At 40.5% G+C, this 23,396-nt stretch overlaps 1 protein-coding gene across 1 annotated transcript in view; it reads right to left on the reverse strand.

Annotated features, from left to right (window-relative positions):
• Window positions 1–23,396, reverse strand: part of LOC122799448 (aldehyde dehydrogenase family 3 member B1-like) — a 589,363-nt gene that overhangs the window by 324,796 nt on the left and 241,171 nt on the right. Inside the window, exons 5-6 of the mRNA XM_044068509.1 lie at window positions 4,152–4,237; window positions 2,104–2,197 (exon numbers count right to left, since the gene is read on the reverse strand). Of these exons, the coding sequence (XP_043924444.1) occupies window positions 2,104–2,197; window positions 4,152–4,237 (180 nt within the window). The remainder of the gene's footprint in view (window positions 1–2,103; window positions 2,198–4,151; window positions 4,238–23,396) is intronic.

The raw sequence follows: 23,396 nt of genomic DNA on the forward strand, positions 1-23,396 counted from the left end.
AGTACCAAATAAGTTATCTTTGTGCAAGGGGACATCCAACAATTTAGATTTGACATGGTCTGGCAGGGGTTGTTCCTTAAGCCACGCACATCTTCTAATGACAGATCCAGTGACTGCTGCCCTGCAAGAAGCTTATAGGGCATCAAAACCACAGTGCAAAGTGTGTTTAGTTACCTGGCTTGCAGAATGCATTCATTCTTGTAAATCTTTAGATTCTGCCCAAACAGGAAGGGAAGACATTTTTTGTTTAAGGATTTCCAGGGTATGTTGCTGAAATTTCAGCATATGGAACTGACAATTTAGTGCCCTGACAGCAAGAGTAGCTGAGGTGTATACTTTTTTACCCCATCTGTCCAATGCTCGGGAATCCCTGTCTGAGGGTGTGGGATTCTTAGCAGAGGTTGCTCTAATTTCTTTTGGCCCTTGAGAAATGACCTCAGGGTCAGCTGTTGGATTTTTAAAAATATATTTGTGTGAGTCAGGGACTCTATAGTACCCATCAGGTTTCTGAGAGCAGGAGGTAGGGCAACACGAGTCCAACTGGATTCAAGGAAAACATCATCTACAACCATCAAGGACTGGGGGGATGGCCAAGGGTCTGGTGTTGCGGAAGATTTAAGAATTCCCCGAGTCTCTTTTTAGACTGAAGGTAGTCCTGACTTTCCCACTGGAAATGCTCTCAAAGTATGCAGGGTTTCCCAAAGGAAAAATCCTCTGGGGGAGAGGCTGAAGGAATGCAGTCCTCTGCATCCAAATCCTCATAAGTGGAGAGGGGTTGCACGTCTTCATAGACAGATGCATCAGATTAATCTGACTATTTTTCAGATAAAACTACAGGGGACAGTTCTCTCTTCCTTTTTGAGGGGTAGCTTGGCTTCCCCTGATCAGCATGATAAGGTCTTCCACCATTTTAAGAATTTGAGACGGAGGCAAGGTAGTAGGCGCCTGAGAGAGGGTCATCGGTTTCTTGGGTGTGGTTCAAACCCTGGGCCTAAGAAATTTGGTTGTTTTTGAAAGAATGGCAGTCGTGAAAGAAGACATCGGTTTGTGTCGAGATTCAGTAGTGTGAATGACTTCCTCAGAAGCCAGTGCCTGCTCAGAGGCTCCAGATCCATCCAAGATACAGACGACCACAGGATCCTTAGTCAAAGAAGAGTTTTGCGGCATACCAGACTCCAAAAGGGTCTCGGTAGCAGCCTGCAAATCAACAGAAGCAGGCATAAAGGGCTGCAAAAGTGCCTCACTGACTACCGGAAGACTGTCTACTAGCTTAACAGAAGCGTCGTCGGTAGGTTTAGACCTGTGCGGTCTGTCTCTGTCTTTATCCTTATGCTTTTTTTGGAAGATCTGTTGTCGGATGGCTTACCGAAGCCATATTGGAATTTGAAGACTGTAAACGAAAGTATCTGGCTACAATAAGGGCCCAACGACGGACAGTTCTGGTGTTGAACAAAGCACAGAAGTGACAACGGGGGACATCGTGGTCTGGGCCTAAACAAGTGACGCAGTAAGAGTGGAAGTCTTGTTGTGGTATTTGCTTTCCATAGGTGAGACAATTGTTAACTTTTTCTGACATCAGTTGGTGCAAGAAAAAAGGATCCCCTCCGGGGTGCTTAGCTTTTGAAGACCTCAACTTCAATTCGGAGATAAAAACTCAGGTAGTGATTGACCGGCACTCACGTGAACTGCTTCTGCTTCAGGCTCCATGGCAAGAAAGACTGCTGTAATGGTGTTGGCTGCCTTACTTTATACTACTGACGACCTGATATCAGTCAAGCAACAGCAACCGACGCAGAAATACTAAGCCTCTGGTATTTGGGCCGGCCAAGGGCTACCCTGGCAGGGATAACCCAAATGTGATGACTGCAACAGTGAAACACAAAGAACATCATTAGTGCCATTAGATGCCAGTAACATATATGGCCAAACTAAATTTTACAAGATGCATAATCTGATATAAAAGTGACTGCACTGTATCCAATTAAATTACCAAACTTGTTAACAAGGTGTAAAAAGATCACCTTAAGTGAATACTTAAAAATACACAACAGTCACTTGCAAAAGTACAAAGATCAAGAAAAGCTTGTATGATAGCTCATGTACCTGTATAGAAAACATGATCAAATTTATGTTGCAGCAGGTCTGAAAGATCATTCTGGGCATCTTTATGGCCACCATAAATCACATGATAACATTCCTAAAACAAAAGAAACCTTAGATTAGGCTACATCCATGTGAGGTTACCCTAAGCATTCTTAAAAACAAAAACTACACATGACTTATTTAAGTATTGTTATATTTAAAATATGTGCAGATCTTCCAAGGGGGACTATTTTATCAAGTCTGAACTTAACCGTTCTTGCCACAATAAATCTGATAAAAAGAAAACATAAAACAGGAGAATATACATTTTAGTGCACCAAAGATTCAAAGGGAGAATATTTCTGTGATATGCTGGTGGCCTGGATCAAGTTGGCAAGTCAGATGGAAAAGTGCTAGAGGGGAAGAGGAGAAAAAGAGTGACAGGTTCTCACCAGCTTTTCTTTTCTCAGGAGAAGGAGATGGTTTCTTCCTGCCTGGATAACAGTTACCAATGGAGGCCTTGGGATGTAGCCAAGATGACAAAGATGGGGACCCTACTTACACCATCCACAATGAATAGTACAGGAGTGAAAGCATGAGTTCATGAACCACACTAATGTCATTGTATAATACAAGTATGGTACAGTTAGAAGACACTCACTGAAAAAAACTCAGTACTTTCAAAGACAGAACAACAAAGGCTGCCCCTTTCTCTTCTTTGTCATGATTTTGGAGAAAAAGGATTGAGCACTGCAACCCAGTGAATGGCCAGTGGTAGAGGACAATAAAAAAATAAACTGAAAAAAAATGCAATCTATTTTACATGTTTAGTTTTATAACTGATCCACGGTGGTGGTGCTGCGGTAGCATTGTCGCTTCACAGTAAGACGCTGTCCGGTTCGATTCTCAGCTAGAGCGTCTTCTGCGTGGAGACGTGCATGAATGGGCGTACCTTCGTTGAAGGTTGTGCGTCAGGGCTGGTAACTCAGCACGTAAAAATCAACTACCAATCATTAGCGGACTGGAGTTCCGCTGTGGCAACCCCTAACTGGGAAAAGCCGAAAGACACAAACAAACCAATACAAAAGCAATTTAACTAATCACATTTAAACTGCCCAACATTGAGAAATTTTACTGGACAGCTAGATGCTTCCTGAAGAACATAATGGGAACACAAATCCATGCATACACAAGCAGTACACTATCAAAAGTCTTTAACAAAAGCAAGTCTTGTAGTGTTACTGGTTTAAGCATACTCACCAATGTGGCTTTATATACAACATACAGAAAAAGCCTGTATAAGACATGCTCACATCAAACACAGTATGATGACATTTCTACATGTATTTAATAATGAGTTAACGGGGGAGGTATACGTGTGTGTGTGTGTGTGTGTGTGTGTGTGTGTGTGTATATATATATATATATATATATATATCTATATATCTATATCTATATATACACACACATATACATACTATATATATATATATATATATATATATATACACACACACACACACATATATATATATATATATGCACATACGTTTTATATATATATATCACACACACATATATATATATATATATATATATATATATACACACACACACACACATACATTTTATACATGTATATATATATATATATATACACACACACACACACACACACATACATTTTATACATGCATATATATATATATATATATATATATATATATATACACACACACACACACACACATTTATACGTATATATACATACATATATATATTTATGCAAATACGCAACATTTACAAAGCAAAATCCACCACATCAGCTAGGGCAGTACTTTAATAAACATCAAATATTTATACAGGATACCATGTTAAAAATTAAATACTAGCACCTTCTTTTGATTTTGAAAATAGTAGGAGTAATAATGTTATGCAGTCCTCTGAACCACTCAGGTAATTTCAAGAAACAAGTCTTGACTGCTATGAAGGTAATTTCTAAAAAAAAAAAAAAAGTGTGGACTGCTAAGATTTACATTCAACTGTTAATACAAATGTGCAATACTTACATTATCTAAATATTTAGGAAGAAGGTTTTGCAGCAATTCAGCAGTATTTGAAGCAGTTTCTGATGGCCTTACTACAACACAATTTCCTACAAATAAAGCATAAATGATCTTTAATATTTAAAGATTTAAATTTTCACAGGGGGAATCTCTTGAGCAAGCAATTACTCTTTCTTAACAGAAGATAGGAAGGATGACTTACTGTATTCCATACACTTTACACTTTTACAAAACTAAAACTGCGACATTTGTGAGTATATACAAGTGTACAAAATATCCAGCTACTTGTTTAATGTCATCAGTTTCCTCTTCTTGCGTACAGCTTCCATAATCAGAAAACAGTATAACAAACATTTACCAATTGCAAATGCTGGCCTGCAGTGCAGTGATAGTGTTACATTATGGTACAAGGAAATAGTAGGACAACAGTTCGTCTTTAAAATGCACCTAGGAATGGACAATGGACTATATAATTTATTCATTCTCTAGTGTAAGAGTAATTGACTTTTTTTTCTGTGGAACAGCCTATTACAACATTTTTATAACTGCTTTTAGACATGCTAGCAAACAGTTGAAAATGAAGTCCTGAATCATTGCAGTGGGATGTAGACATTACTATATGTGAAAGAAAGGATTTATGTTATAGGTATCTGCTTACAAAGAATTACTTTGAAATGAACCAGTTAATTCTATAATATTTAATTTTAAATGGAAGTTCTTTTCCATTGAAGAGTAGATAAAAGAGATACAGTTGGAAATCCAATTGGATAGTTACCTTGGAGTCTGGCAGACCTATCCTAGTTTCAGAAAAGGATACGAACAATTGGTCTGATTTTCTAAGTTCCTTGGTTCTATGTAGGTAGAAAGTGCAGTTGTGTACACTTACCATAAATGTAGATGTTCAAGTGTATTCACTGTTGCAGTCATTACATTTGGGTTATCTGCCTGCAGGTAGCCCTCAGCCGGCCTGAATACCAGAGTCTTGGATTCCTGCATCGGATGCTGTCCCTCCTTCCATGACGTCAGGTCATCAAGGGTATAAAACATGCAGCCAATGCCATTACATCAGTTTTTCTTGCCCCAGATATCAGGTGCCCCCATAATGGGAAGCAATTATATGTTATGTTACACCTCCAACAAAAAGCAAATACACCAGAAAGCTCAAATACACCAAACAAGAAGGAAAGGTAGAGCCAAAAGAAGTCCGGGAGCTGGAGGGAGGGTAAAAAGGGCTGCAACAGTGAATACACTCGAACATCTACATTTATGGTAAGTGCACACAACTGTACTATGTTCTTCGTGTTTCACTGTTGCAGTCATTACATTTGGGTAGATTCCCAAAGCTAAGTAAGGGAGGAGGAAGTTGGAGAGCATTAGGACCAGCTAGTAAGCCCTGAAATATTGCAGTGGCAAAACCAGCTCTGGATTTAGAAAAAACAGGCATGTGGTAATGCTTGGTGAAGGTATGAACAGAGCTCCAGGTAGCATCTTCTAGGATGTCCCTTGTAGGGACCCCTCTGAGAAAGGCTGTAGAGGTAGATGCAGCCATGGTGGAATGTGATCTTATCCCCTGTGGGGTAGGTTTTTCATGGTGCTTATAGCAGAAATTAATGCAATGGGCTATCCATTTAGAAATGGTTAGCTTTGAAATGGCCTTTCCCTCTGCCCCTACAGCAAAGCCAACTAGCAGCTGTTATTTTCTGAGAGGCTTAGTCCTGTCCAAATAAAATCTAAGTTGTCTGTGCACATCCAGAGTGCAGAATTCATTCTCCTTTGTTTTGTGGATTAGGAAAAAAGGTAGGCAAATGAATTGACTGATTTAAGGCCACACTAGACACCATCTTGAGCATAAAGGAAGGATTGGTCCTGAGGGAAACCCTGTCTGCATGGAAGATAATGAAGGGCTCTACTGCCATGAGGGCATGTAATTCAGACACTCTTTGCTGAAGTGAAGGCTAAAAGGAAGGCTGTTTTCCAAGAAAGGAATTTCAACTCTGCAGTTGCAGCTGGTTCAAATGGAGGGAGAGTGAGCTTTTCCAATACAAAGTTAAGGTCCCAGGCTTGAGTAGGTGCTCGTCTGGGGGGATCTTAAATTTTTAGACTCTCTGAGTAATTGCTTTAACAGGGGGTGAGAGAAGAGAAGTGGTGCAGTATTATAATGTGCTGAAATTGCAGAGGCATGAATTTTAATTGATGAGAAGGATATGCCCTTGTGGAGCATTTCTGTTAAATACTGAAGAATATGAGGTAAACTGGGCACTGTAGTGCCCATACCCTGGGTCTGGCTCCAGGAACAGTATCTTTTCCACTTTTCAGCATAGGATTTTCTAGTACTAGGTCTCAATGCTTCCAGAATGTCCTCTAGCACCTGCTTACTGAGGGATGCTATTGGAGAGCTCAATGAATTAGCCAGGCTGCAAGGTTCAGGGTTTGAAGCTGAGGGTGCAGAATCTGGCTCACCTGCTGGGACAGCAGGGACGGTGACTGAGGTAGGTGCCATGGATCCAGCAGTATCATGCTGCACAAGAGGGGGTACCAGTGCTGGTGAGGCCAGTCTGGTGCAATAAGAATTATCCTTGGTCTATCCTGTTTTTTCTTTAGCAGAACCTTTGAGAGGAAAGGAAGAGGGGGAAAAGGCATAAACCGAGAGGCTTTCCCAGGTGAAGGACATGGCATCCACTTTCCAAGCTTGACTGTGGGGAGTTTTTGTGCAGAATTTGCCCAATTTGTAGTTCTTGGGTGAGGCAAACAGGTCTATCGCTGGAGTCCCCCCATTTGTTCCTCAAGAGGTTGAATATTTTTGGTTCCAGTTTCCATTTGTGTGGGTCCATGAGATTTCTGCTTAGGTCATCTGCCAGTGAATTTAGCCTGCCTGGCAGGAACTGAGTTTGTAGGTGCACTTGGTAGCTTAGGGCTGTGTTCCACAGAGCCATGGCTAGTCTGCAGAGAGGGTACGAGTGGGTTCCCCCCTGCTTGCTTATGTACCACATAACTGTGGTGTTGTCTGTCTTTACCAATAATTGTCCTGGAAGGATGAGGTCCTTGAAGGCTGTCAGGGAATTCTGTACAGATAACATTTCTTTTTGGATGATATGCAGGTTCATCTGACTCGGGTTCCATTTGCCCTGAATGCACTGCCCTGTCAAGTGAGCCCCCCCATGCATAGTCTGATGCGTCTGTAGTCAGGGTTTGGGCGGCAGGGGGTAGACTGAAAGGGAGTCCCTTGTTGAGGTGGCAGGCCTCTGCCCACTAAAGGAACTCGTCTTTATACAAGGAATGATAGGAATCATTGATTCCAGTTCCTGAGAATGTTGACACCATAGGCGTTTTAGATACCATTAAAGTTTCCTCATATGCGGTCTTGCATATGGAATTAGTAGAATGCAAGGGACCATGAACTCCAGGGCTTGCAAAATTTACCTTGCAGATTGCTGGGTCTTTGTGGCCAGTAGTTTGAAGTAGGCTATCAAATAAACTTGTTTCTCTGGCGTGAGGTAAGCCATCTGGAAAGTTGTGTTCAAGCTTGCTCCCAGGAATACAATCTGTTGGCAGGGTACCAGATGAGATTTCTTTTCGTTTATGGTGTACCCCAGTGGGGTTATAAGTTTCTTTACAAATGCCAGATGTTTTAATAGCATGTCCTGTCTTTCTGCCTGAATTAGACAATCGTCTAGGTATGGGTATATTTGAATATTTTTCTGCCTGTAAACTGCAAGAACAGGAGAGAATGTTTTTTGTTACAAAGTACACTAACTTCTCTATGATTGGTAATAAAATCATTATGGAATATTGGAATTTTATTAAAAAAGATATAACATCACTGAAAAATATAAAATTAATGACATCATATAGAAAGGGGAAAAATATACAGGACTTTCTGATACACAGCATTTATAAAAAGCCTTGTACTAATGAATTAAATGTTGTGAAGAATTTGGGAACATTCCCTTGTGGAAAATGTGCTATATGTAAACATGTTGTAAATGAAGTGAATAAAATAAATGGCAAAATTTTTGTTACAAAAGGCAAATATACATGTATGAGCAAAGGTGTTGTGTATGTCATATTCTGTGATTGTAACAAATATTATATTGGAGAAACAAAAAGAATGCTAGCAGATAGGATAAAAGAACATATTAGAGATGTTAAAAATAATAAAATTACTAGTCCTATTGCTGAACATTTTAACTCAGTGCACCATGGAAATATTGAGAATATAAAAGTGTCTGTTCTGGAACATGTTCCATTATATTATAATGATGTTGATAGGCAAAAAATATGTTAAGACAAAAGGAATGCATTTTGATTATGAAATTTGGGACTTTGCATCCACATGGAATGAACAGAGAATGTAACTGGCAATGTCTTGTTTAAGACTATGACTTTAAATATATTTAAGCTATGTGATTTGATAGTTTAATTATGTAATTGATTGATTACTTGGTTTTTTGTATATATTGCAAGTGTTTTATGAGTTTTACTGTTTTACTCTGTAAAGGCTGTTGGCGAGGCTAGAGAAGGAACTGTTCAACGAAATAAATTTTATTGGAAGGTAGAGCTGGGACTCACTGATAGTCTTTGTTGTTTATATATATATATATATACATCTTGTTTGCTGTTGTTTGAATATGACAAGTGAGTCCATGTGCTCCTTTCCTAGAATATTTAGAGAGACTGGTATGGAGATGTTTAATCGGAATGGAGAAAATAGCAACCGTTCCAGTAATTTGCCTAATGACACTGGTACATCAATGATAAAGAATGCAGTACCAGAAGCTATAGGAGACTCAGGCTTTGGTATTATAAAGAAATGGGAAAATTCCAGGAAGAGAACTACTACCAATCCTTTTGCTATGGTAGGCAAAAAGAACATTATTTCAGATAATCCAGATGTACAGGACTTGTGTTCTAAACTTGAAAGATTGATTTTAAAGAAACATCTACTTTCTATAATATTGGCAGTCTTGAAAGATATATTGAACTGGATATAACACCTAGAGGGTTAAGGTCTATTAAGAATCCATCAACACCATTTGACCTTACTAATGAAGTAGAAGTTAAATTTCATGAACGATGGATAGCAGCTGCACATCGGTGCAGTTTAGAATGGGTGTCAATTTTAATTGAAAGAGACAATATGAAAAAGACAAACTTGTAGTTGAAACTAAACAAGTTTGTGAACAACTGGTAAATATTACATCAAATTCTACATTAGAGAATTTCCTCTCAGGCATTAACACCAAATTAAATAGTTATGAAAAAGATCTGGTAGAAAGAAAAAATCTAAATTAACTAGAGACATTAGAGACTATGACCACAAGAGGGCGTTTGTATTTCCTAGCTTTCAAAGAAACAGGAGAAAGAGTGTCTCTTTTCAAAAGGAAATCCTGCTTCAGAAAAATATGCCAGTAAGAACTTCCTGTCTGGTGAAAGTGGAGGGTCTTCATGGGAAGAAGATGACAGAGAAACTTTTCCTAGACTGCCAGTTGCAGCAAACCCAGAAGCATTTCATAAAACCTACTCAGAATCGAATGGACATTATACCAATACCAGGAAAAGGGGCTGGAACAATCCAGAACGCCAGAGAGACTCGGGCGATGGACAACATAAGAAAGGTAGATGGACATAACTTACATAGTAATTATGTTGTTAACTTGTCCAGTTATAAACTAGACAAGATAGAAATGTCTGTTTTAGAGAAGGGTTTAAAATTTGTACCCACATGCTTACCTAAAAAGTATGAGGTTAAAACTGAATTGTTCCAACTATGCGAAAAATGCATTTAAAGGAACACTTCTTTAGATTAAATAAAGCAACTGAGTTAGATACTAACTGTGATGTTTTACTTTCATTAGATAGTGAAACAGAAAGTGAAGAAAGTTTTTATTCATGTGCATCGGGTAGTGAAGATGAAAACAATGCTTATGACTTATTAAATACACATATGCTTAAAGATAATAACTATTTTTACCTCCATGTAAAAATTCTAATATAGTACGTTTTGAATCTCTACTGAATACAATGTTAGAAAAGGAAATAGAGGGCTTTATGAATAAAAAGCATACTTATAATCTAACAAAATTGGAATGGGAAAAGTTGCAACAACTGAGTAAAACTGTAATATAGTCTTTAAACAAGCAGACAAAGGGGAAAACTAGTTATATTAAATTCTCATGATTATTATAGTATGTGTATGCAACATCTAGATAACAACAATGTATATTGTAAAACTAACATTAATCAGCTATGTCAAGCAGAAAAGGATTTTGAAAAATTATTACAGAAAGGTGTGAGATTACACTATCTAAGTCAAATGGATATAAATAGAAAAATAAATGTAAAGAACAGAAAAATTGCAAAATTCTTTTTGCTTACCTAAAATTCATAAAGATCTGAACCGACCACCTGGTCGGCCTATTGTGTCAGCTTTTGGATATTTTACTTATAATCTTTGCATCATGTTACATGAAATATTGATAAAGAAAGTTCTGTTGTTACCTTCTTATATACAAGATTCATATGATTTTCTAAGGAAAATAAAAGATATATATTGGGGTGAAAATATGTATTTTATTACAGTGGATGTAGAGAGTCTCTACACTAATATTTCCCATATTTTGGGCTTGGAAGCTATAAAATTCTTTTTGAATGATAGTCCTAAAACATATTATGTCCTGGAACTGGTGGAATTCTGTTTGAAAAATAATTTTTTTGAATTTAATGGCACTGTTTATAGACAAGTTACAGGTACTGCTATGGGGGCAGCGTTTGCACCAGCCTATGCTAACCTGTTTATGGGGCTATTTGAAAATGAACATCTTTATAGGTTGCCTTTCTTTCAAAATAATGTTCTAAGGTATTTTAGATTTATTGATGACCTAATTTTCATTTGTCATGGGGATTGGGAGACATCAGATAATTTCATTGATGAATTAAATAATAACAGATTTGGTATAAAATTTAGTGACATACAAAAGGGAAATCAGGTTAATTTCTTGGATATTTCGCTTAGGGGCAATAATGGCTTTCCCATATATACTAGTATTCATAGAAAATTTGATGAAATAAGCTGGAAAATGTGGGGAGATAGTTGCCATCCCCCCCATACGTTGTCAGCCATCCCCTATGGGGAATTTTTGAGAATAAAAAGACTCAATTCTGATATTAATATGGCTTTTAGGGAGGCCTTTAAAGTGGCTGAGATATTTAAAAATAGAGGGTATAACCCAGATGATGTAGAAAATAGCTTGCATAGAGCCTTTAAACAGAGTAAGGGCACTACTAGACAAAACAACTATCAAAGGAGCAATAAATATGGGACTGAACAGGAGAGAATGTTTTTTGTTACAAAGTACACTAACTTCTCTATGATTGGTAATAAAATCATTATGGAATATTGGAATTTTATTAAAAAAGATATAACATCACTGAAAAATATAAAATTAATGACATCATATAGAAAGGGTAAAAATATACAGGACTTTCTGATACACAGCATTTATAAAAAGCCTTGTACTAATGAATTAAATGTTGTGAAGAATTTGGGAACATTCCCTTGTGGAAAATGTGCTATATGTAAACATGTTGTAAATGAAGTGAATAAAATAAATGGCAAAATTTTTGTTACAAAAGGCAAATATACATGTATGAGCAAAGGTGTTGTGTATGTCATATTCTGTGATTGTAACAAATATTATATTGGAGAAACAAAAGAATGCTAGCAGATAGGATAAAAGAACATATTAGAGATGTTAAAAATAATAAAATTACTAGTCCTATTGCTGAACATTTTAACTCAGTGCACCATGGAAATATTGAGAATATAAAAGTGTCTGTTCTGGAACATGTTCCATTATATTATAATGATGTTGATAGGCAAAAAATATGTTAAGACAAAAGGAATGCATTTTGATTATGAAATTTGGGACTTTGCATCCACATGGAATGAACAGAGAATGTAACTGGCAATGTCTTGTTTAAGACTATGACTTTAAATATATTTAAGCTATGTGATTTGATAGTTTAATTATGTAATTGATTGATTACTTGGTTTTTTGTATATATTGCAAGTGTTTTATGAGTTTTACTGTTTTACTCTGTAAAGGCTGTTGGCCGAGGCGCTAGAGAAGGAACTGTTCAACGAAATAAATTTTATTGGAAGGTAGAGCTGGGACTCACTGATAGTCTTTGTTGTTTATATATATACATCTTGTTTGCTGTTGTTTGAATATCAAATAAACTTGTTTCTCTGGCGTGAGGTAAGCCATCTGGAAAGTTGTGTTCAAGCTTGCTCCCAGGAATACAATCTGTTGGCAGGGTACCAGATGAGATTTCTTTTCGTTTATGGTGTACCCCAGTGGGGTTATAAGTTTCTTTACAAATGCCAGATGTTTTAATAGCATGTCCTGTCTTTCTGCCTGAATTAGACAATCGTCTAGGTATGGGTATATTTGAATATTTTTCTGCCTGTAAAATGCAATGGCTGGAGCTAGACACTTTGTGAATACCCTAGGCACAGTAGATAAACCAAAGGGAAGTGCAGAGAACTGATGGCGCATGGAGCCTGCTTTGAAGTGTAGGTATTCCCTACAAGATTCCCTTACTGGAATGTGCAGGTAAGCTTCCTTTAAGTCTAAGGTTGCCAACCAGGCATCTTTGCCTAGCATAGGAAGCAGCTGTTGAAGTGTTAGCATTTTCAGTTTTGGGATTACCAAAAAGGCGTTTAGAATAGAGAGGTCCAGGATAGGACACCAGGAGCTGTCTTTTCTGGGTACCAGGAAAAGTCTTGAGTAAAAACCTTGTCCCCTTTCTTCTGCAGGGGCAGGTTGAATAGCTCTGATACTTAGAAGAGAGAGAACCTGCTGTTGAGCCTCTGCCCACTGATTTGGGGGTAGGTCTGGCCAACCATTTGGGGCTGGTAAGGTGTGGAAGTGGAATCTGTATCCTTGGAAAACTATATTTAAAACCCGTTTGTCCTGGGTAATGAGTTCCCAGTTTTTTGCATGCAGGGCAAGCTTTCCTCCTAAGGGAGCAGGCAGTTGAGCAAGGCTTGGAAGGGTTAAGGTTAAGTCATTGTGACATTTTTCCATGGGGGTGTCTTACTACTTCCAGCTTTGGAAGTGGGAACCTCCCACTGTTTAGGCATGTGTGTAGCCTGAGACTGTTCCTGGGTTTGGACTGAGAAGGCCTGGAAGAGACTGGAAAGGACCAATTCTTAGAAGGCCAATGCCTACTAAATCTGGGAGGCTGTACTTGCAGGAAATCTTTAACAGTTTGCATATATTTAGCTTTATCCCCCCATCTTTTTATGGACTTCTTCTGCCTTGTTGTCAAACAGGCAGTCTTGGTTTAAGGGAGCATCCAGTAATTTAGCTTTAACATGATCTGGCAAGTTTTGCTCTTTAAGCCAAGCATGCCTTCTAAGTACAGACCCAGTGACATCAGCCCTGCAAGATGCTTCTAAAGAGTCAAAACCACATTGCAAAGTATGTTTACCACCTTGTTCAGCAGAATGCATTAAATCCTGTAATTCTTTATGTTCAGCACAGTCAGGAATCAACATCATTTTCTGTGTAAGTGGTCCCATAATATGCTGCTGATACTTTAACATATGAAACTGGCAATTTAAGGCCCTAATGGCCAAAGTAGCAGAAGTGTATACCTTCTTACCCAATCTGTCCAAGGCCCTGGAATCTCTATCAGAGATGGTAGGGATTTTGGCAGCAGTAGCCTTAATGCCCTTTGGTCCTTGGGAAATGGTCTCTGGATTCGCAGTAGGATTCTTGAAGAGGAACGTGCGAGAGTCAGGTACTCTAATACCTGTCAGGTTTTCTGGGAGCTGGAGGTAAAGTGTCTGGGTCCAGGCTAAATTCCACGAAGGCATCATATACAATGTCCAGAACAGGAGGGATAGCTAAAGGCTTGTGTTGACGGAGGAGTAAGAATTCCCTAAGCCTCTTTTTGGAGTCAGAGTAATTCTGGCTTTCCCAGCGGAAATGCTCGCGAAGAGTGTGCAAGGTTTCACCAAAAGAAAAATCTTCTGGAGGGGAAGCAGAGGGAATGGAATCCTCTGCATCAGAATCCTCATAGGCAGATAAGGGCAAATCCTGGTAATCAAAAGAACCAGAAATGTCAGAATCCTGATCAGAAGAATCAGAAGGAAAGTCAGTTCTAGGTCTCTTAGAGCGGGAAGGCTGGCTTCCCCTAATTAAAGTAATAAGGTCTTCAGCCATTCTAAGCATTTGTTTTTTAGGCATATGGGCCTGACCATGTGGTCTGGATGTCAGTTTTCAAGGCGTGGGTCGAGTTTTAGGCCTTGATGAAGAAGATGGCATCTGTTTAAGATGCAAATCTGTAGGCCTGAATACATCCTCAGAAGCCGGTGCCTGTACAGTGGCTCTGGACCCATCCAAGGTGGAGACATCCGCAGGTTCCATAGTTGAAGAAGCATCTTGCGGCATAGTGGACTCCGAATGGGTCTCAGTAGGGGCCTGCGATTCTGAAGTAGCAGGTATCAGGGGCTGCGAAAGTGCATCACTGAGTACCGTCGAACTGTCGACTAGCTTAACGGAAGTGTTGTTGGCAGTTTTGGACCTACGCGGTCTGTCTCTGTCTTTATCCTTAAGTTTTTTCGGAATATCAGTAGTTGGATGGCTTATGGCAGCCATTTCCGGATAGGTAAACTGAGTACCAAAATAATTTGCTGCGAAAGTAGCCCAACGACGAATAGTTTGGGGGTTGAATAAGACACAAAACTGACAGCAAGGATGTCGTGGTCTGGGCCTAAGCAAGGAATGCAGTATGAATGAAAATCTTTATGAGATATTTGCTTTCCACAGGTAAGACAATTGTTAACTTTTACTGACATTGGTTAAGAGCAAGAAAAAGGATCCCCAACGGGGTACTTAGCTTTTTTTCTAAGACTTCGGTTCTGAAACTCAAACGAAAATTTCAGGAGTCGGCTGACCGGCACTTGCAAACTGCTTCTGCTTCGGGCACCGCGCAGCAAGAAAGACTGATGTAATGGCATCGGCTGCATGTTTCATACCCCTGATGACCTGATGTCATGGAAGGAGGGACAGTATCCGACACAGGAATCCAAGACTCTGGTATTCAGGCCAGCTGAGGGCTACCTGCAGGCAGATAACCCAAATGTAATGACTGCAACACTGAAACACGAAGAACATCCATAACTGGTTGTGAACATCAAGTTGATGAAATTTATATTCTGCACTGTTTGAATGATTAGGAAAAAATAAAGGCAGTTTGATAGTTTGCTTCAAATTAGACTGAGAGCAAACTTTGGAGATGAAGGAAGGGTTTGTACGAAGGGAAATTCTGTCTCTATGAAAAATCAAGTAAGGTGGTTTAACTGACAGTGCTTGCAACTCTGACACCCTTCTAGCACATGTAATAGCTACTAGAAAAATGGCCTTCCAAGACAACCTTCAGTTCACAAGAATGCGCGGGTTCAAAAGGCAGGGAAGTAAGTTTGGAAAGAATGAAATTTAGATTCCAAGGAGATACAGTTTCCTGAAAGGGAAGACTTAGCAAGGTAGCACCTTTAAGGAAAGTTTTACACAACCTGTGAGCCATCAGATTTGGCTCATGTTGTCCAAATGAAAATTGGATATCACTGCCAGTTGAACTTTAATTGTAGCAGCAGCTGATCCCTGATGGAAAAGTTCTGTTAGGAATTCTAACACCAAGGGGTTGGGTGCTGTGTAAGGATCTACATTTTTCTCTCTTGCCCAGATAGAAAATCTTCTCCATTTGCTAGCATACAATTTTCCCGTGGAAGGTTTGTGGGAAGATGTGAGGATATGGGTCACTGCAGGTGAAAAATCATGAAGCCTGACTAGGGATGGAAGTGGAGCAGTCACACTGTCAAATTGAGGGTGTGGAGGCAGGGGTGAAGGGAACCGGACATGTGTGTCGAGGTCTGGAACTGGGTCCAGAGTCCATGGATCGTCTAGGAGATGAGGCCTGAGAAAGGGGAACCAAATCTGACGAGGCCAGTAAGGAGTGATCAGAATAATTTTGCTTCTCTTGGACTGTCCTTTCTGGATCACTTTCAATACGAGCGGAAAGGGGGGACAATCCATAAAGAAGTCCAGGAGGCCAACTGTGGACAAGTGCGTCTCTTGGTGACTCCCCCAGAGGGGGGATAAGGGAGAAGTAGCTGCTGCATTTGGCATTGATTGGACTAGCAAACAGATTTCAGCAAGGCTGTCCCCATTTGCGGAAGATCTGTTCTGTGACTTTCTGATTTATAAACCACTCGTGCTGCATCAACATTGCCCTAATGAACTTGTCAGCTATCACAGTGGTTGTCACCGGGATATGCATTGCTACTAGAAAGCGCTGGGAAAATATCGCCCACTGCCAAACAGGAAAAGCCTCTCAACATAGGGGGTAAGATCTGGTTCCTCCTTGCTTGTTTAGATACCATGCCACTGATATATTGTCCGACTGGATTGCTATCGTCTCTAGAGGAAGAAAGTTGCAAAGTGCTTGCAATGCTAGTAGCACTGCTCTTATCTCTAGGGACACTGATATGCTAGTGAGCCTCGTGATCTTGCCATGTGCCTTGGACAGCCCTGCCTAGATAATGCCCCACCCACCCTATCTGGGAGGCATCCATGGTCACAGTAGCAATGGGTTGGCGAGAAAGGAAGGGTATTCCTGTAGTCAGTTGATCAGGCTGAATCCAACGAAGGTACTTTTTGCAAGATTCTGTTATGAGAATATGATGAGACAGAGGTGGTAGTTGAAGAGACCACTGGGAAAAAGTAGCCATTGAAGGATTTGCATATGCAATCTGGCTAGTGGAACTAGAGTTATGGTAGAAGCCATGGTCCCTAAAAGTTTCAGCACTGTCTTGGCCCTGACTTTTTGTTCAGGAAGTAAGCTGTATATCTGTTGCCTGAGATTTTGAATTCTATCTGCAGGAAGATGAGCCATTATGGTGACTGTCTAATTCTGAACCTATAAAAGTCAAAAACTGAGAGGGTGACAAAGTAGACTTTTCCCAATTTATCATAATTTCTAGCTGGGTGCAGAGCTGGATAGTTGAATCCCTGGCTTGTAGGAGTAGGTGCCTGGTGGTGGTGGTCAGGAGCCAGTTGTCCAGGTATGGAAACACTTGGAATCCACAGCATCTCAAGTGAGCTGTCACTACCACCATGCATTTGGTGAACACCCTGGGGGCTGTGATGAGACCAAAGGGCAGAGCATGAAAATGGTAATAACTGGCTCCCAGCCGGAAATGTAGATGACTCCTGGATGTTCTGTCCATTTTGATGTGGTAGTACGCATCCTGGAAATCTATGGAGCACATTCAATTGTCTTTCCCTAACACAGGGAGTACAGGCTACAGGGTTACCATTTGGAACTACTTCTTTACTGATTCGTTTAATTTGCTGAGGTCCAAAACGGGCTTCCAGCCCCTGTCCGTTTTGGCACTAAAAAGAATCCTATCTGGTGTTCGGGGACAATTTGGATGACTCTCTTTGAAAGCAACTTTTGAACTGCTATGATTGCTTGATCCCTGTGATTGGGTGGAACATCTGGGATCTTCTTGGGGGTGTGGGGTGAAAGAAAGAAGGGCACGGAGTATCCTCTGGTGATTATTCTTTGTACCCACTTGTCTTGGGTGATGTTGAGCCAGGCTTCTGGATACAAAGATAAGCAACCCCTGACTGGCTCCAGAGAAGTGCAACCGGGCCCCACATCAGGAGCGCTGATAGGGACTGCCATGAAAAGAATCGCGGCCACCCTGGTTTTGTTGACTCCACCCCGCCTCTAGGGCTACGTCTACCATTAGCTCCTCCTCCCCTGCCTCTGAAGGAGGAATCACCCTGTGCATCCAGGAAAAGTCTCTGGGATTTCTTGAACCACATTTTCCCGCCTCTCTGACCCTTGGGGTGTGTTCTAGAAGGGACAGTAACATGTACTCCCATGGCAGAGAGTTTTCCCTTCCTGTTCACACCCGGTAAGTGTATCTTTTACCTTAGGTCCAAACAAAGAGGAACCGTCGAAGGGGGCATTGGTAAAAGTAGATTTGAAGGGCTCCACAAAATTACATAAACGCACCCAGGAGTGTCTCCTAAGGAAAGCCCCTGAATCCGCTGCCCTACTCGCTCCATCTGCTGCATTGGAAATCAGCCTTATGGAGGAGTTACCAATGGAGTTTGAGGTGGACAACTGAGTAGTAACTTTCTCAGGGACTCCTTCAGTTGATGTACCTTGGAGAGCATCTCCTAGCTCCTTTAAGAGATCTCTTTGAAGCCTAGTAAAATGTGTGAGGTAAATTCAGTGATCTGAGAGTAAAAGCCGCTGAAAAGAAGATATGCTTCCTGTATCTATCCATCATTCGAGACTCTTTGTTTGGTGGATGGACAGATGTAGAAGTCTCCGCTAGTTCCTTCTTTGTGGCTGCCGCCACCACCATGGCATCTATACAGGCACCCCTTTGGTCAAGAACTCTCTCTCTTTAGGGGCTGAGAGAAATTTGTTGGGTCTTCTGGGGACTGGTTCCACGGCAGCAGTAGTTTCCCACACCTTCAGACTAACTAGGTCCAGGAGCTCATCTAAAGGTGGAGACACCCAAGAGGCTGAAAGTTGAGACCTGAAAGCCTTTAGGTACACTGACTCCTCATCAGAAGGGGTGACAGTGGGCCAGCCGCCTCTCTGCTTCAGGATCTCTAAGATATGTAGAATGGAGATATCAGAGGAGGACCTAGGGGACCCTTCTAACTTCTCAAGGTCAGTGTCCGAGGTGATGGACTCATCCAGGGAGTCTACATGCTTCCTCTTGCATGTCTTCGCCTGAGGGGACTCCTCAAAAGGGTATTCTGGGGAGGTCTCGGAAGACTGGGGCCACCCAATGGGGGCTCCTGAGGCTGCAGGTCTCTGCTGCCAAGAGAAAGAGATGGTGCTGAGACAGAGGTCGGTGCTTGAGGGGGAAGAGTATCGGTACCCTTGTGCGGAGCTGAAGACTGAGACAGCACGCTCCTCATCATCTCAAATGCAGATCTCTCTGGCTATATGGACAGCCCCAGTTCCGAGGAAACAGAGGTAGCCCTCGGCTCCAAAGTGATCAGCTCAGAGATGGATGTAGGGTCCGAGCTCAACCTAGCTGATGCACCGAGAGGTAAGCTCGGCACCGAGGAATTTCAGGTCCAAGCTTCCCTGTCAGGGCCTATTGGTGAGCTTCAGCTCCTAGACACCAAGGACGGCACCAAAGGAGTCGGAGAGGAACTTGGCTCCAAGACAGACACAAGGGGTGCTGGAACTGAGGGTTCCACAAATGGCACCGAAATCTCCGGCTCCAAAAAACCAACATGGCTCAGAGGAACAGCAACAGGGAGAATGGTCTTAGATGGCTCTGGAACAGACTAGGTCAGAGCCAGCAACAATTCTGGTAAAGCAGACAACTTCAAAAGTCTAAGCACTACTCTCTCTACATCCTCTTATGAAAGGCTCTTGGAGGATCTGGATGACAGGGTAGGCGACCTAGATCTCTGTAATATGGGAGATCGTAAAGTTGGGGAGACTAGAAAAAGCTCTCTAGACTGGCTCAGATGCAATTTCTCAGTGGTCGGCTCCGAAAGACTTGGAGGCAACACTGCAGTGTCAACATTGATAACCTTGACCAACTCCGGGGACAGTGGAACCAAAGAGGTAGAAGGCTTATCCAATTTTAATACTTTCTGAGTAGGTCCAGACAAAATAGTTGGTGCAAGACAAGGTCTCTTTGTCGACTTGACCTTCTCTTTCTTTGAAGAGGGAGACTTGGTGGATGATGAAGAGCTGGCTAAATCCTCCTCGAAGGAAGGCTTAATGAGACCTTTCAGTATTAATTTGTTCTTCCTTTCTTGGAGAACTCTGGAGCTGAAGGAGTGACAGAAAGAACAAGTTTCCTGTAGATTAATGTCTCTGAGGCAGTAAACGCAGTTACTATGCCCATCAGTGATTGACATTTTCTGGGAGCATTTAAGGCACTTTTTAAAACCCGAAGGTTTATGATCTTTGGACTCCTTAGACATGCTTAGTACAAACAGAACTCTATAAAGACAGAAGAGAGGTCAAGGTCCTCTAACTTAAAAGGGCCTCACCCTGTAAGAAAACTACACACAAAAAGACAACTGAGGACTAGGTCCTCTAATTTAAATGGGCCTAGCCCCGCTAAGATAAACTCATGCACAGATGAGCAAAAAACAGATGACTAGGTCCTCCAACTTAAACGGGCCAAGCCCTGTAAAGGAAACAACACCAGAAAGTTTAATAAAGAACTAGGTCCTCTAACTTAAACGGATCTAGCTGCTAGGAAACAGGAAAGAAGCTAAGTCAGAAAAGTACCACAAAATGTAAAATTTAAACAAGCTAAAAACTAGCCAATAACAGTAAATGACACTGCACACAAAATACTATTCTATTGCAATACTAGAAAACAAGGTCCTAACACAAACGCTGACCTACACTAATAGGAAACTATCTCAAAAAACTAGCACACAGAAGGGATACTACTCAGAGTACAAAAAACGGGCCTAGAGATGGCCAACAATTTCTCAGAAATCTTCTTCTTCTTCTTTCAGCTTTTCCCAGTTAGGGGTCACCACTGTGTATCACCTGTCCGCTCATGACTGGCAGTGGAGTTTTACGGTGTCGACTTGCCAGCCCGGCGCCCAACCTTCCCAGAAGGCGCACACACGAACACATTCACACCTAGGGCCAATTTAGAGTGTCCAATCCACCTACAGCATGTCTTTGGGATGTGGGAGGAAACTGGATCACCCGGAGGAAACCCACACGACCACAGGGAGGACAAGCAGACTACGCACAGAATGCACCCCAGCCAAGGATCGAACCGGAGAACCTCTTGCTGTGAGGTGGCAACGCTAACTGCTGCACCACCGTGGCCGCCCAACAAGTTCTCAGCAATAACTACAGAAAATTTAGCAAAAACACACTATTTACTACCTATGATAACTATTACTAAAACTATGTAAACTAAGCTATATTATAAGCAGAAATATAAATAAGAACTATAATAGTAATGAAAAATATCCAACTCGGCCACGGCCAAGCAAAAAGCACTTCTGAACTCGTAGACATGGCAAATGAGACTGGGGATTCTTACTGGTACACTATGGGATACCTACCTTGCCACGAGCCAACTAAGAGAGTTTGAGCTTTGTAATCGGCCGAGTCGGAGCGGAGGATTGGCTCCGAACCCATATGTAAGAATGAAGGCGCAATAGGACTACAGAACATCACCAGTTTATTAAACTTTGTAAATATAGGTCCACTGAAGTAACTAAATAAAAGCTACACAGTTTTGAATAAGAAACCCAACTTTACAAGATGAAGGCATAGTTATAACAAAATGAAATGGTTAAAAAAAACTTTGCATTTTATATTTAATGGGTACCAGTGGTGGGATTTATGCTCCATATTGCTGGTGCCATCACATGTCAAATACTGACAGCAGAAGTTAAAGCCTATTTTTACTATCAAAAATGGATTAACAAACAAACAATCAGCATTACAGAACCATTAATGTGAACTGCTTTTACATGCTCCAATAAAAAAAAGATCAAAGCAAAGCAACTTACAGCATTTTGCTATTCATTAAAAAAAATATCACATGGCTTCCACTAGTGTGGATGGCTAAATTAATAAAGCCTTTAGCTCTTCAGACAATGTACTTTAGGCTAACTACAGTATTCACACATGCAAAAACAAGTCTCATATGATAGTCGAGATATTCAACAATATTTTAATTTTACATCACAGGACTGCTGCAGCAGCTTTTTATTTTAGGCTTCTTTTGAATTTGTTAGTGTACTGAAACATATTAAATTTAAAATTCTACTTCCATGCTGTTAAAACACAGCATGTATGTTTAACTATATGGAAACAATTTGACAGTATCTTAGAAAAATAGAGATCTTACTTTCACTTTGTCATTGCAAGATACACCAGCTCATTACAATTCATAAAATGATGTGCACAAATGATCATTAATATTCATGAACAAATGACTTCCTATTGCTCCCATCTGCAGCACAATTACACTTTTATTCATTCCCATACTGACCTACCACAGCAACTCTTCAACTGAAACAAGCCATTAAACTTATACATGCAACCAAACCAGTGCAAAATGCCAAAATTAAACATTCCAAGTCATAGAATATGCATCCGGCTGTGGAAAATCTCCCAAAAAGGCATGCTTTACAACTTAAATAATCTGCAGGTGTATTGGTTGTAATTTGGAACTGGACTACCATGCAAAGGAAAAGCAGTACATACATATTCATGTTAAGAAGAGGTAGTAGACATAAAAAGAGCTAAATTTTCACTTTGAAAGCATTTTAAATAACAAAACTTCTCTACTAGAGCAGCCATAATATAGTTTACAAACTGTAAATCAAATGTGCAGATAAGGAAACATAATGACTTAGTCTAACATTAGAAGATCCAGACTCATATCTCAAATGATACCGGGGAAACATAAAATTATGATTAAATATGGTTTTGCTGAAACGGAAATTCAATACTAAGTTCATGAAGGTTCATGTCTCTTAAATTGGCAGATGGAAAGTTTACCATAACTGTGATGCCTGAACTGAAAGTGCTCAGTATTGCAAAGATGGGGTCTGAATTGCTCCTTTCCCCAAGGTGCATCAAGCTCATATACAGTACATTTAGATGTATGTGGGGTGGAAAGCTGGGATTCAGTCTTCCCTTCAAAAATTATTTTAACAATCTCCAATTTTGCACCTTTGGGCACTAACACTTTCAGGCAATGGAACTAAGGGACCCTGGCACATGATCTAGAAAAAAAAAGGGTGACAAGTTAAATTCCCGGATAACATCATATATATACTAAGAGAGAAAGGTTATACTGTTGAAAAGCCAAGAATATCGGCGTCAACACAATAAGCACAAAGTTTATGATGCAGCATAAAACTAGGCATGTGCTGCAGATGTGATTTAAATGTGCCGTCATTAGTGCCAAGCCATTTAAGAATTTGTTCCCAACCCAGTAATGACCATACAGCTTTAAAGCCTTACCTTCAGTTACATTATTGACCAATTAGTTCCACCCAGAGGCAAAAGGCCACTGGCCACTCATTCCTTTAGGAAGCGAGTGTGATGTACCAAATGTGGCATCATCACGCTTTAATTTTTTTATATAAATCTTCCTCCCCCTGTCAGCTAGTGGCTTCTGCTACGGCT

Source organism: Protopterus annectens, chromosome 4.part0 (genome assembly GCF_019279795.1).
Source record: "Protopterus annectens isolate FY-2018-M chromosome 4.part0, PAN1.0, whole genome shotgun sequence".
Lineage (NCBI taxonomy): Eukaryota > Metazoa > Chordata > Ceratodontiformes > Protopteridae > Protopterus > Protopterus annectens.